Genomic DNA, 15,190 nt, shown 5'->3' on the forward strand with positions numbered 1-15,190 from the left:
TGTTGTGCGGATGTATGTAATACTCAGAAGGACACGAGTCAGACTCAACTGTTGTTACATCGATCGGTTTGGAATCGTTTTCTGAATCACTTTCTGAATCGACTTAAACTGTTGTCCGTTTGTCTATCCACCTGTCTGTCTTGTTTCCTTCTCGTCGACCTACAGGCCGCAATTACTGAGATATTTTGATAAAATTTTGTACACTAAAGTGTTTTGAACCGCGAACGAACCCTATTGAAAATGATCAGGATTTGGAGCACTTTTTCGACGACTTCTCTTTGGAGACTTTTCGAAATAAGGAGGTATGTAGGGTATTTAATGGTGGATAACTATAAAATTTCTACTCGTTTTCCGCTAAATCAGTTGTAAACAATTCAGTATCTCATCCATTTAGAGGCTCGTGGTAACATGGTCGCATTAAAGGCTTTCGAAATTTGTTTTAGCAAACTTTTCGAATCATTTGATAGGAATGGGGGCAAAAAAAAAACCCCAATTACTGTACGCTTTCTAATTTTCTTTATTTATAAATTGCTTTATTTTATGCGTATTCGCCTTATTTTATATTTATAAGCCCTTGCGAATATTTATCAAATGATTTACATTAAACCGCTTTCTGCTTTTTGCCGGACACTCTATTTGCATAATGCGGCTAAAAAGTTGCCAAATATATATTTTTAGAGGCACTTGGGTAAACATTTATGATGACACTTAGGAAAGTTTTGCGGTTGCGATTACGATATTAAAAGAAGAAAAAAAAGACCAAAAAGAAAATTGCGAAAATGTAATCGAAAGAGAATTTTTATGTTCAGTTGGCATTTTGAGATCATTCAAAGGAACGAACCTATCGGAAAAAAGCAAAAGCTATTCGAACAAAAACATAATTTTAGTACGCGAAATATTTTCAAATCGCTTATCTGTCCTGCATTTCTATCATTCTATCATTCATAATGTTTCGGAGACTAAAATGCAAAATAAATATTGAAAATAAATTTTTGTTGTTTTTAAGTTTCTCGTTATTTTCCATTGAAATAATTAATGCTCAGAAAACGAATGTGGGTAAGTTAAGCTATATATATATATAGCTTATATATATATATCGCATTAAACCCGCATTAAAATTACAAAATATTGATATTTATTACGTAAACAATATGTCTGTTTGTTTCGGTGTGTGTGCGGCAATTCATTCATCTACAGCGTAACAATTTTTATGGATCAGTATATCGGATTTTTATGGCCTTTATTTATGCATTTACGTGCACGTGTAAATCCAGTGCTTTTAGCTACGCTACGTTCTAGTTGTTGTGAATATTTCTTTGCATTCATTCTGTCTCTTCTGTATCGGAAAATGAGAAACAATACTTGGGAAAAATAGGCCAATTTGTTTGCCATTGAAAATATTTGTATGTGTATTACGAGTTTTCCGATTCTGTTTACGGCTGTGTATGTTGCGCCTTTTGCTATTTGTTTTTGTATCGTTCATTCATTATTGGCTTTAGCTTTTCAAACATGCAAATGCTTTAGGTAAAGCAAACAATAGTCTTATGAATGCGCATTCACATCTCTATCTTAGTTTTTTTTCTTGTTTTTTTTTTTTTTTTTTTTTTTTCTACATAGTGCTTGTTTTGTTAATTTGTTTATTTTTTTTAAATAAAAATATTTCTTGACAATGAAATTAATAGAGTAAGTAAGTCTTCATTCATCTCTATACGTAGATGCATTAAAATAAATAAGGCAACAAAGTATCAACCAGGAGCAGGTGGAAGCTTGTAGTCGAGCTTACGCAGAAAAGTGATAGAATACGCCCCGATTATTGAATTCGCAAAGTAGCCATATCACATCACATTACGCCACCATTGGCCTTTTAATTTTAAGAGATTCATAGTTCACTTGTATGGACGATCGACTTTATTTGCTTTATATATTACTTAGGTCTTATCTGTGAGAATGATAACGCGGATGTGGAGAGGATTTTCCAGCTGGCCATCAACAACGTCAATCCAGATATGGAAGATATGTATTTAAATGGCGTCTCGATTAGCATCGAGCCAGGAAATGCTTTCGAAACATCAAAAAAATTGTGTAAAATGCTAAGAGTAAGTACGCGTACGACACCTCTTTAGGTTCCTTTGTGACTCGGAAGAGAAAGCAATGCGTATTCTGATCCTATCATTTAATTGTAAAAGTCGTATAGAAGGGTTGGACATTTCTTGGGCTTTATATGATATGTGCAATGATGGCGAAATTTTAACTCCGATCCTTCCGTTTGCCTATACATCTGTACCTTGTCTCGTATGCCTTCTAAATTGGAACAGATATTTTTTATCTGGGATTTTGACAATAATTTATTACAAAAGCTTGGTTTTGTGAAGATAGGTCTGAAATTAACTTACATGTTGACCTTTAGATAGGGATTAAAAAAACAAAAAAATCCCCCTTTAACATGAAGTTGATTAGAAATTAATCTTTACTCAAATATTTAGCAAAATTTAGTCGCAGTTTTTGGTCCTACATCATCTATGGCAGCAAAGCACGCTATGAGTATATGCGACGCCAAGGAACTTCCATTTATCGATACACGAGGTGATTTTGTTGTTGAGCTACCCACAATTAATTTGCATCCCCATCCCACACAGCTGGCGGTGATTTTAAAAGATTTGGTTACGATGTTAGAATGGGAAGCTTTTACTATCATTTACGAATGCGGTAATACATTCGATCATATCTGCGGACCTATGTCATTTGCATACAAGTATTTTATTTATTGCTTTTAGGAGAATACTTACCGGTAGTCAACGATTTATTGCAAATGTACGGCCCAGCTGGTCCAACGATAGTTGTTCGCAGATACGAACTTGATTTAAATGGTGATTATCGCAATGTTTTACGACGTATTAGAAATTCTGGCGAGACATCATTCATAGTTGTAGGATCTATAGAAACATTACCGGAACTATTGAAACAGGTGAACACTTTTCCATATAAGATTTTCTATTACTTAAGCCGGCACATAAACTTTAAATCATTGTCTAGCTTAACTAGTGCATGGTCATATTTTGTTATTTTCTCCTTCAAATCATATCTTGGAAGTTTAGAAAGAGAGAGAGAGAGTTTACTTTCTTTGAATTTGAAATTAATAAAAACTTGAACTTTTCTCCCATACGTGTGTGTATGACATACAAAAGGCTCAACAAGTTGGCTTAATGACCGGAGCTTATCGCTACATTATCAGTGATTTGGATCTTCAAACTCTTGATTTGGAGCCGTATCAACATAGCGACGCAAATATAACTGGCATTCGTTTAATCTCACCAGAAAACGAGCTTGTATTGGAAGTTGCGAAAGCGCTGTACGAAGAAGAGGATCCCTACGTGAATGGCAAGTAATCAAATGCCCATTAAAGTCCTAACAGAGGATATGATCACTTGAATTTAAATGACACCTTAACTAACTAAATATCGTATAGAGGTGTATGGTGGCGCAATATATCCCAATATGCTAGCATGGACAAGCTTAGGCTCATTTTGACGGATAAAATAAAGTTCAAAGTAAACTCAGAACCCGTTTTGAGTTCCGTAAAGGCTAAATATGCTTCCGACTATGGTCCCAACTTCGGTAGTCTAAAATGTATTGGAATTAAAAAGCGGAAATGCAGAGTTTCTGGGTCTCATAATATTTTTTATATTTTTTTTTCTTATTTTTATATCGATTACCGATGATTGGAGATATATTAGGTTTCTCCTCGGTTTTGTAACTCTCAGCACTACGTATCACAAATCTTGTAAATTAGGCATACATAGTTTCCTGAGCAAACAAAGCTTGCCTTTAGCTTTTACTTTTGTCAGTCTCGCATCTGTCCACCCGTCTATGTACTCTTAGAACATTTACGGAATATTAAAGCTAAAGATTTTGAGATATACTATGTTGATGGCCCCAACTCAACTTAAAATTACGTCTATAATAAACAAAAAGCTATGACTAACAATTCAAAGATGGGATAGGCTCTCACAAGATCCTAGAGAGGATAAAGAGTAATATAATAAAAAGAAGATAAATATATATAAACGGTTTAATTAAAATTTAACCAAATCACTGGAATTTTTAAAGCTAGTTCAGGAACAAAATATTTCGATATTACGATCATCGACCATCATAAGTAATTAAATGCTTTTCACTTTTTGTATATTCTTTTGCGATACTGAGAGTGAGAGATCCGTTCCAAGACGAAAATACTTTTATACCTTACACCCCTAGTGGTGGAACACCCAGAGAGACTTAAGGTAGATCTTTTATGATACTGATCGATTCAGAACTATTTTCTGAATCGATTTAAGCTTCCCTGTCTGTCTCTGTGTCCGTCTTTCTGTCTTGTTTTGTATAAAATGTTCTGCAACCACAGGTCGTAATATTTGATGAAGTTTGGTACCAAGCGCCAAGGACGGGCGCTATTGACTATGGGCACTTTCCATATAACTCCTTCTTTTGCATTATATGATACATTATATGAATAACCGTAGGATATTTAATGGTGGTCCGCAGCCCACCTCAGCGGCTTTATTTGCTTTTATTTGTTTTATTTTACTTTTTAAACTTCGATAAAATTGTAAAAGGCCTGTAGTCGTGACGTAAAAGAATTGCTTTTTCCACCCTCTGTCAAATATTTATAGTTTAAAAATTCTCTTTTGAAACAGTCTCATGTCCGTTAACGGTTAACATGGCTTTAGTATACGATGGCGTACAACTTTTGGCGGAAACATTCAAACATATCATGTTTCGTCCTGTTTCGTTAAACTGTAACGATGACGTTACGTGGGATAAAGGCTATACGCTGGTTAACTATATGAAATCGGTAAGAGACAAAGTGGGAAATACAAAAAATAAAACTTATTGATTGCAAGTGCGTTTCTCTTTCTTATTTTCTGAGGAAATTTGCAGTTGAGCATAAAGGGCTTGTCGGGTGATATTAAATTCGATTACGAAGGTTTGCGGACAGATTTTTTGTTAGATATCATTGAGTTGACGGTTTCGGGACTGCAAAAAATTGGTTCATGGAGTACTGATGAAGGTGCGTCCCTAGATCGGCCGCCAGCTTCGATATCTTCAGAACCAGACCAACGTTCGCTGGTGAATAAAAGTTTCGTAGTTATAACGGCAATTGTACGGCAATTTTAACCTTTCACAAGATCGCTATGCAAAATGTTGTTAACATTTATTTGTATTGACAGAGCGAACCGTATGGTATGTTGAAAGACTCGCCTGCTAAGTTGGAAGGCAACGATCAATTTGAAGGCTTCGGTATTGAATTGATTGAAGAACTTGGCAAGAAACTGGGCTTTTCGTATACGTTTCGCTTACAGGAGGACAATAAATATGGCTCATTGAATCCCGTTACCAAGGAATGGAACGGTATGCTTTTGGAAATTATGGAAGACGTAAGTAAACATTCGTATGTGTTGTACAGTAAACTTGAACCCCGCTACCCTTAGTATATATGTATGAAAAATGTAAACCCTCTTTTTGTTATCTGTCATTTAAACTTGGCATGCACTTCCGGTTCTCCTATCAACACACACATTACTTCCCTTCTATTTGAACATTGTTTGCTCTTTACGTTGTCCTGTGTGTTTTGGTTTTGGTTTATTCCTAAAACGTGTAATTGCGTGTTTAAGCTGCCTGTCGCTTTGGTGCTTCTAATTCATAATGATAAATTAGTTTCACAGCATTTTCACTGGTATTTTGGCATTTCTCTGCTGGATATTTTGCCAGTTGTAAAACCAAAATTAAACGCTAGTTTTCGGACAACAAGCAAGAGTAAAAAAAAAAGGAAAATAAATAAAATGAAAGGAATTAAATTTATTGTTACGCAATCCAGCAAATGCAATAGCGCTATAAATATGTCGTACTATGCTAGCGTAAGACATAACCATAATGAAAGGAGTATTGCAGCATTTTCTATGTACAAATAAATCATTGAAAGCTGTGCAAATAAAGTAGATCAAGCATATGACCACCTAACGCATTATAGCTAAAAATCAACGTACAAACTTACATACATAAATCTCCATAGAAAAGAGTCTCCTATTTGTGGGACGATGCATAGATCGACGAAGCTGGTTATTCGACTTAACCTAAATTAATAAAGAGAAAGACTGTAGGGCTGTTTACACTCCTAAGCAATATACTTTAGGCAAATTTTGATAATGTAAGTGCGTAAGTGGACAGGGGAGGTAACACCTATAGATAAAGTAAACTTAGCTATTCATTTTAACCATAAATGTCTGGTGCAGACATAGCACGCGGCGTTTTTAACACGCAATTATACGCTGTGCAAGTGTTTGAAAAGCATTTATACTCATATTTCCCATCTAAAGTATATAACAACACAAGCAAAAGACAACACTCGCAAACATACATAATATGATATACCCAGAAAGCGCAAAAGATAAGAGTTAATATAGTAAAAACATTAAGCGCGATTCAATCAACCCTATGGGATACAAATATATATTAAAAATACTTGTTAAGCGTTAACGAGCATTAGTAAGTAGATGACAGAAGAAAAATCTATAAAAAACTCTGCTCTTCAGATACATTTTTGAGTTTGTAAGAACAACGTCAAGAAGAGACAGACAGACAGACACTGAAAAGTTGATTACGCGGACAACTTTTATGCCGAAACTGACGAGGACAGCGATAAAGAAATACTTAAAGTCACCCCTCTTGCACTATATATAAAGCGTTAAGATGTAACTAGAGTCTTATGTAGCGTATTCAAGAGGAGGCTGGAAAGGCGTTTTCAAAATGCAGAAGAATCTGATTAAATGATTCCTGGGACTCTACCGCCATTATAGATTGCTTCCTGAGATTTCGAATTCAAGAATTTATTTAAAATTTTGCGGAAACGTTTGCCATTGTTACATAATCCATTCGATGTGCACATTGGTATAATTTAATTTCCTACTTAATTCAAGTAATAGTTTTTTGGATTTTGTTTAAATAATAAAATATTTCTTCTTTATATAAATATTTGCGAAAAACATATACAAATACCGCGTCTTCACGTCAGCAAATAACTCAGAATAAAATTCTCTAAAATCTATAAAAATTTCTCGAAGCTGTTGAAAATTTATGGCTTACATTAAAATGGATTTGCTTGCGTAGCAGGTCTCATAAAAATTATGCAGAATGTTTTCTTATTATAGTTAGAAAATTTGACCTTAACAGTAAAAAGCTATTGCATTTAGTATTTTGCTCGCTGTAAAATAAAAGGCATGAGAACGTATATGTGTTAATGCGTTCGTTCCAACGTCACTAATAACTTCAACTCACTATCTGATAAGAGCTTGTGCCCAGAGAATTTGCTCATCTCTGTTCTCTAAATGCCATCTAATGAAATTTCTGCCAATAGTTATTTAATATGTATGCGTATGTGTAAGTAGTTACGTTCCGGTCCTTGTCGACCTTTTCATAATATATGTTAAATGAATTTGTCTTGTGCATGCGATGTAGAATAAAGAATAGCGAGGACAATTAATTGATTGTGAAATTGTGATGCATGAGTATATGTTATTACTCATTACTTATTTCAATAGCAACAATCAAACAAGACAAAGGCAATTTCACAATAAAAGTTGTTCAAAGTTACTTTCATACATTCAAACTGAAGCTACTAATTGAATGATTTATTGAGAACTTTTTGCCGCTTAACCATTCTGGGATGCTTTTGAATCTTATTCCCCCGTCGTATCACAAGTACTTTACTTAAACTCTTTAGTATTACTTTTCAGCGAGCCGACTTGGGCATAACGGATTTGACTATGACTTCAGATCGTGAGAGTGCTGTTGATTTTACAATTCCTTTCATGAATTTAGGTAAGTCCTTCTCTTCTATCTTTTTCATGAGCGCAAAGTATGTATATGTGTGGTGTATGGGGCGTATTAACAACATAAAATAAATAATTGCTTTTTTTGACATAACTTGTATGTAACTCATACGCCATGTTAATAATGAATATGACTATGCAATTAAAGATGAATGAGTGGATTTAAGAATCTTCCAATAAGTCCGCTATGAAGAAGCAGATGAGCTGCACATACATAGAGAGAGGTTTTCATCAGTGTCTCAATTTCATTGATTTCTGTGAGGGACTAAGTAGAGACAAATTGTCTCTAAACTTACAGCCCGAAATTAAGTGTTGTAGATGCTTATTTGAACATAGAGTTCAGCAGCAGTCGTTTCTCTTTTATCTAATTTTTCTTATTTCCTTTTATGCTTGGCTTTTACTTTCTTTAGGTATTGCAATATTGTTTCGCAAACCAATGAAAGAGCCACCAAAATTATTCTCATTCATGTCACCATTTTCTGGTGAAGTGTGGTTATGGCTGGGTATATCCTGTGTAAGTGTTTCGCTTAGTATGTTCATATTGGGACGCATTTCGCCGGCTGAGTGGGATAATCCGTATCCGTGCATAGAAGAGCCCACCGAGCTTGAAAACCAATTTAGTTTAACTAATTGCTTTTGGTTTTCTATTGGCGCTCTATTACAACAAGGCTCTGAATTAGCGCCCAAGTAAGTACGCTAATCACCTATATAATTGCTTTCCCGTATGTCTGCTTGCATGACAAGCATTTTAACAGGTCAGGTACCATGTGCGAAATTGAGTGAGCGTTGCTCTATGTGCATATATATGTTTGTCATTTTCAGAGGATTTTCGACACGTTCTGTGGCCTCATTTTGGTCATTTTTCATACTGATTATGGTTTCATCGTACACAGCTAATCTAGCGGCCTTTCTAACGGTAGAATCACTTAGTACACCCATCGAGAATGTTGAAGATTTAGCCGCCAATAAGGGTGGCGTTAATTATGGCGCTAAGCTTGGTGGCAGTACTTTTAATTTTTTTCAGGTAAATTCGCTGCAAAATCTTTAACATTTTTATCGCCATTCTTCTTATTTTACATATACGATGCGTTGAGTGTAAGTAAAAGATCTTACGCTATCATTACGCCTGCCGTTCATTACATAAAACTAAGAAGAAATATATGTTTCGAAGAACTTTAAGAAAATATTTCTTTAATGGTCAGTGTGCAACTCCAAAGTGGATGTGATCATATTTACTGAAATAGCTGTTTAGCTATTTGTCCGTCTGCTCTGAAGATGACGACATCTGTCCATGTGGTTTAAGGAAAATGTCGTTAAATTTAAATGTGCTCTCAATCGTTCCTAAAAGCATTTGCTTGTAATGTATTTATGCTGCGGATATTGAATTATAATTTTTTGTTTTTTTTTTTTTAAATTGCTACGGTGACGGCTTTAGGGTGCAAAATTTCCCACCTATCAAAAAATGTATGAGTTTATGGATTCTCATCCTGAGTATATGACATCAACGAATGCCGAAGGTGTTACACGTGTGGAAAATGAAAACTATGCATTTTTAATGGAATCCACAACCATTGAATACATTACCGAACGACGTTGTACTTTAACCCAAGTTGGTACTTTACTGGATGAGAAAGGTTACGGCATCGCCATGAAAAAAAGTAAGTAAATGTGTGCTTGCGAATGCATAAATAACTGCGTACTTATAGGTGTCTTAGTGTGTAGACGATGAATTATACTCTGAATAGTTTCCTCACGTACGAAACTGCGGAAAAATCTCTCTCTCTCTCTCTCTCTCTCTCTCTCTCTCTCTCTCCCATACGAAGCATCAAGTTTATAAGTTTATTAAAACGTAGTTTGATAATTTACTGCTAGGAGGATATTATTACAATTATTACCAAGTAAAGACTGGCAGTTGGGTTGATTTTCATTTTATAAACTTGGTTAGAAGTGAGAAGCTTTTAGTTTTATTAACTTATTAGCGTTCAATTGTATTTTACTTAACTTAATCACTGAATAGCGGTTTTATATAGAAAAACTTTTAAAATTAAGTTTACTCGATACGCTTTCCCGATAATATATAACATCGAAGCACATGTGAATTGCAAGAGAACGCGGGTTTCCTGTAATCTGTATTCCTTAAGTCCTTTTTGATTTTTTCAATTGCCTCGTAAAGTAGTGCAATGGCATTAGTTTAATATATTAATTGTGATGAAAATGCATATGTATAGAATATGGATTTCGAATTTGTGTGTGTGTTGGGTTATTCGCAAAATTATTTCGTTTTTGCTCAAAATAAAAGATTAAAGGGTTTTATGATTTCCTAGTTATCTCACGAGTTGTCTTCTTGTTATTAGTTCTTCAACTGGCCTTCCAGATCGTGACACGTCGTCAACGGAACGAAATTTTGTGAACCAATTTTGACATTGACGTTGTGGCAGCACATTCTCTTCAGACTCATTCAATCTACTTTCAAGTGTCCGTATTTGATAGAGCCCTTCGCTATATCAGCTGCCAAAATACGTGATCGCAATGCGGCCTAAGTGTGAACTTCGCTCTGAGAAAATGCAATTACATACAATACGAGACAAAATCACTTTCCGTTATGTGTCTCGGAATTTACAAAGGAATACAAGAAATGAATGGGCAGTTTCTCTTAATAGGTTTTCAATGATAAATTGCATGACATTCGGCTTTGCCCAATGAAAAAAGGAAAACGATCTTGAACGCAACTTCAATCTTTTTTCCCTCAGGTTTTTGTTGAAAGGGAAAGTGCAGTGAACCGTCTATTAAATCGCGCTAAAGGGAACAAAGGTTTAAGATGTAAACCATGTTAAATTACATTATAAGAAAGTCAAAAGTAGTACAGATGAGATTGATGCGTGTCGCGTTATATGGAAGTAAGTAAAGTCACTTCTTAATCAGTTTAATTAATTCTGCGCCCTATGACGCGCCTAACAGACACCCGTCTGCCATAGTTTTCCTTATCTCTAGAGATATAAACTTTCTTTCTAACTGTTTTCTTGTTTACTTTTGGTTTGATTTTATGCAAATCCGAGGTTAGCAATTATTTTTTTATGTGTTATTATATTGAAATAAGTAAAAAATATTTCCAGTGTTGTCTAATGTTGTCCAATAACACACATAAATTAAACGAGCAAAAGTCAGTTTATTGAGCACTATTCGAGATGTGTAGGTCTGCAAGGAATTAATGAATATAAGTGGATGTTTGCAAAAGCAAAAAGTTCGACATAGGGGAATTCCCTGATAACTGAAATTAGCAAATGACGATGTACTTTCATTAAAAAGGAGGGAGTTCCTGGTTAATTTTAATGGTAAAAGTTTAACACTTCGATAAATTCATGCTAAAGAGAAGTTTCCTAATTAAGTTGATGGAATGTTGTTGGACGGAAACCGCGTCATAAGACTATCGCTTTATAGGTGAGGTTATATGGTAACCCTGCTAAAAGAGAGTCGCATTGTAGGAGGATTGGCGCTGTTGTAATTTTTCGTATGACGGCACACTGGTGGACATAGAAAAGCCGAATACCTACTATGTTGGGTGCAAATATTGACTTTTTGTCCGCACTTATTAACTGTGTTATGTACGAAAAGATAAATTTTTTATATCCCTTTCGAATTTAGTTAACAGATATATTTTTCGAGGGGGACTGTATTTGTTATTGCGAATTTTTAAAGAAAAAGCTGAAAATTAGTCCAAGTGTTATGTTGTTGCAAACCTATATATAGATTCTCCATATCGAGATGTCCTCAGCCAAGCCGTCCTGGAGTTGCAGGAACAAGGTGTGCTTGTAAAAATGAAGACAAAATGGTGGAAAGAGAAACGAGGCGGCGGTGCGTGTACGGTAAGCCTTTACCTGAAACAAATTAGCGAAAGCTATATTCGTTTTTGGGCGAATCTTGAATACCACCCATCACAGGTTTCGAACGTAACTTTGTCCGCATGAATATTTCATAACGTATTATAATTTATGAGTTAACGAAATCTTGTCATTTCTGATAGCCACACTGTCGATATTATTTGAGAATAACAAACCACATTAACGATCAAAATATCGTTATACCTGGCAATGTACTCTGTTTCATGATTTGATTGTTGCCAGCAGAATTGAAGTAAAAAATAATTAAGAAAATCGTTTTCATAATTTCAGTTTTTAGTCGTTCCGTCCATTACTCAAATAGTTATTTTGAAAAGGTTAGCCTGTTTAATAACTGCATTTGTTCTTTTGAATAACAAAACTTAATCTGACCGGAAGTGTCAGCGTTAATTACAATCGTACTTTAAAGCGAGGTTATGACACGTGTTCTGCGGTCAAAAAGTAAGACCAATTTAACTTTGACACATAACACTTAGCAGTTTGGCTTAGTGTAGTGAACTTATAGTGCACAAAACCACGATAGCCGAAGAAATGTCGACACAAATATCGCTTTGATTTTTGAGCGGCTATGGGAAGGATTTTCCCTCGTTTGATCGGTTGTGTTCGTTTCATGTGCGTGTAGTCACAAATAATTATCACACTTACGTTGTAAAAATTGCAAAAACTGAGTTTTTTGCGCAGCTGAAACAATTATGACATTTATGATGTGAAATTCGACACAGACGTCTACGGCAGTACGGCTAGTTTAAAAAATATATATTTCTAGTGTTCGACATACCCCTGTTATTGAACTTGAATATTGGTCTTACTCTTTGGGCACAGTATTTTTTTAGGAGATCTTGAAGACGTGTTTCTCTTTTTCAAATCTAATCTTTGATGCTGGTGGATAAGCAGACTTTTAATAAGATTTTTCAAACTCATGCATTCATTCATTCCCTATCACATATCATCATATTAATTTCACTATCATTGAGCCTGGTGCGTGCAAATGCAAAAGCATCATAGGCGGTACTATGTAATTTACAAAATGTGAAATTTACTACTCAAGGGCGTGGAAAGCGATAGTGGAGCTTTGGCTTTAGAAATCAGCAATCTTGGTGGTGTATTTTTGGTACTAATCGCTGGCTCTTTCTTTGGCTTATTTGTGTCCATTGTGGAAATGATATGTGGCGTTAAGCAGCGTTGCGATGAGAACAAGGTATTGCAAAAGATGTCATTCGTCATCCCTAAGAGCCCGATTGAATTCACGCCGTGCATATTTTTCCAATGTTTGTCACCTTTTTTGCGAACGATTGGATCTGGATTTGATTTTTTCTCGTACCAACACCTTTCACTTTTTAATGCTTTGTTCTATAGCTTTTTGTTCGTATACATATACATTCGCATATATATTTTATTTGCCCTTTGTTTCTTTGATATGAAAATGATGCCATCGTCTAAATTTGCAAACTGTAAAAAAAACAACAACAACTTCAAAACATATCACGGTCCAAAAACAAAACTATAAATGAAAACTCTTTTATTCAACACTTTTGTTATTATCCTTGCATTCTTAAAAACACTTGCGGCTTAATGACTTTTTATTTGATTGACATGCGTTGACAAAAACAAAACAAAAAAAAAATAAAAATCGTGTCAAACTGAAAAAAAAAAAAAAATAACGGAATGAATAACAATCGCTTAACACAGCAAAAAGCGAGTTCGGACTCGGCTGCAGAGCTTGGTATGGCTAATGTTGGCGGAATATATGCGGTATTGCTGGCGGGCAGCATTATAGCCGTTTTTTGTGGCATTGTGGAGTGGATTTGCGGACTTTACAGCACTGCCCAAGCCAACAAGGTATTCAATATCATTTAAAAACTTTACTAAGCGTACTAAGCGTAAAATTGTGTGCGTTCACTTTAACGTAACATAAACAAAAACGAATGAAAACTCATCGAGATGTGTCGTTTTTATTATTAACATCTAACGCGCAGACAGAAAGCAAAAAAAAAAAAACAAAAAAAAAGAACGAAAAGAAATTCAAGGTTTTCTTTAATGCATGCAACTAAGAATAATTTTCAATATCACGACATAATCCTACACTTGTTGTTGTGCAATTTCCTTGCGTTTCTAGAGAATCCTAGAGCCCTCTTTAATTTAAATATTAATAATATTTATGAAATTGTTATTGTTTTCTCTTTTATTTCCTCGTACTTCCTTTGCTCTAATTTCCATAACTTTTTCTCCGAAACTAATGGCAGCTTATACTGCATTCAGTTGGTCACTATAAAATGGAAAACAGTAAACAATTTACAATTTTTGATTCCTCGCTCTAGATTCCCTTCAAGACTGAACTTATGGAAGAAATACGTTTTGTTTTGAAATGCTCTGGCAACACTCGGCCAGTGAAATATCCTAAACCATCACGCAGTGCTAGTTCCAGATCGAAATTTTCTGTTTCATCGAAAGACTCCTCTTCTGTAACCGTCGATTCCTTGGCGACCGACGATCAACAATTACAAAAAAGGAAAAAATAATTTCGCATCGAGAATACAATTTCAAATAAATGAATTCATTAATCCTCAGTACTCTTCTTTATTCGATAAATTGAATGAAGGTCACTATAAGGAAGTATAATCAGCATCTTTTTAGAATAAAGTATAAAAAATAATACTATTTACACGATCTGCCATCCTTGTGGAAGTTCAAAGTCCATCTTCTTATTTATCATGCGGTCTTAGTTTGGTAAAGTAAACGTTGTGGTATTCTAGGAAAGCTTTCTGTTTCAAACCCAGTTAGGAAGGGACATGCTCATCGGTCCAAAAAGTGCAGTTAACAGGTGTAAACCAACACACAATCACAATTGGGTTGGGCCGAGTATCAAATATCTCCCATATGACTTCGCTTAATATAAAGTTCTATTATACATAAGTGTAGTTGAGATTCTATTCTTCATCTCTTTTCATCATAACGTATTAAAGGATCATGGAGATTTACCACGACCATGGACATGTAACACTTTAACAGACTGCGTGAGGAAATTTCTACTGACGATGTGACTATGATGCTCTGTCTGTTTACGGGAAGGGATTAAAAAAAATGGTGTTATCCTGAGCAAACACCAATAATTTTCTTCGAAAATCAATAATAATACCATATCTAAGCACACTTTCAATACCCGTCTTCAAAAGGAAGATGGGCGTAAAAGTAGTTTATTCTTGATAGGAACTGAGATAACAAATTCCGTTCAAATAATTCAAAAACGGATCGCTTAGGTTAAAAAAAAAATCAAGGGCAGCATTAGGGGAAAAGATAGACAATCATAGACAGAATTTTTTCAGAAATCCATTGTTCGCGCTGCTGCGTACGTTCGCTGATACTTATGTCTTCTCTATATCAGAAGTATGTAGCTACAGGGCACAAAAAGTT

At 35.0% G+C, this 15,190-nt stretch overlaps 1 protein-coding gene across 4 annotated transcripts; it reads left to right on the forward strand.

Annotated features, from left to right (window-relative positions):
* Positions 1-856: 856 nt before the first annotated feature.
* Positions 857-14,770, forward strand: LOC119641735 (glutamate receptor ionotropic, kainate 2). Of its 4 annotated transcripts, none has more exons than XM_038040555.1 (15): positions 857-1,056; positions 1,933-2,096; positions 2,484-2,706; positions 2,775-2,965; positions 3,186-3,378; positions 4,692-4,849; positions 4,936-5,157; positions 5,226-5,432; positions 7,788-7,872; positions 8,294-8,570; positions 8,706-8,907; positions 9,319-9,541; positions 11,631-11,746; positions 12,828-12,977; positions 14,098-14,770. In XM_038040555.1, the coding sequence occupies exons 1-15, from the start codon at positions 948-950 to the stop codon at positions 14,296-14,298; spliced, it is 2,721 nt and encodes a 906-aa protein (XP_037896483.1). In that variant the 5' UTR covers positions 857-947; the 3' UTR covers positions 14,299-14,770. The 4 variants fall into 4 exon arrangements, with proteins under 4 accessions (XP_037896483.1, XP_037896484.1, XP_037896485.1 ...); XM_038040556.1 differs by lacking the exon at positions 12,828-12,977 and adding an exon at positions 13,469-13,618; XM_038040557.1 differs by lacking the exon at positions 12,828-12,977.
* The last annotated feature ends 420 nt before the right edge of the window (positions 14,771-15,190 follow it).

This window comes from Glossina fuscipes, unplaced genomic scaffold, assembly GCF_014805625.2.
Source record: "Glossina fuscipes isolate IAEA_lab_2018 unplaced genomic scaffold, Yale_Gfus_2 174, whole genome shotgun sequence".
In the NCBI taxonomy this organism is placed as follows: Eukaryota; Metazoa; Arthropoda; class Insecta; order Diptera; family Glossinidae; genus Glossina; species Glossina fuscipes.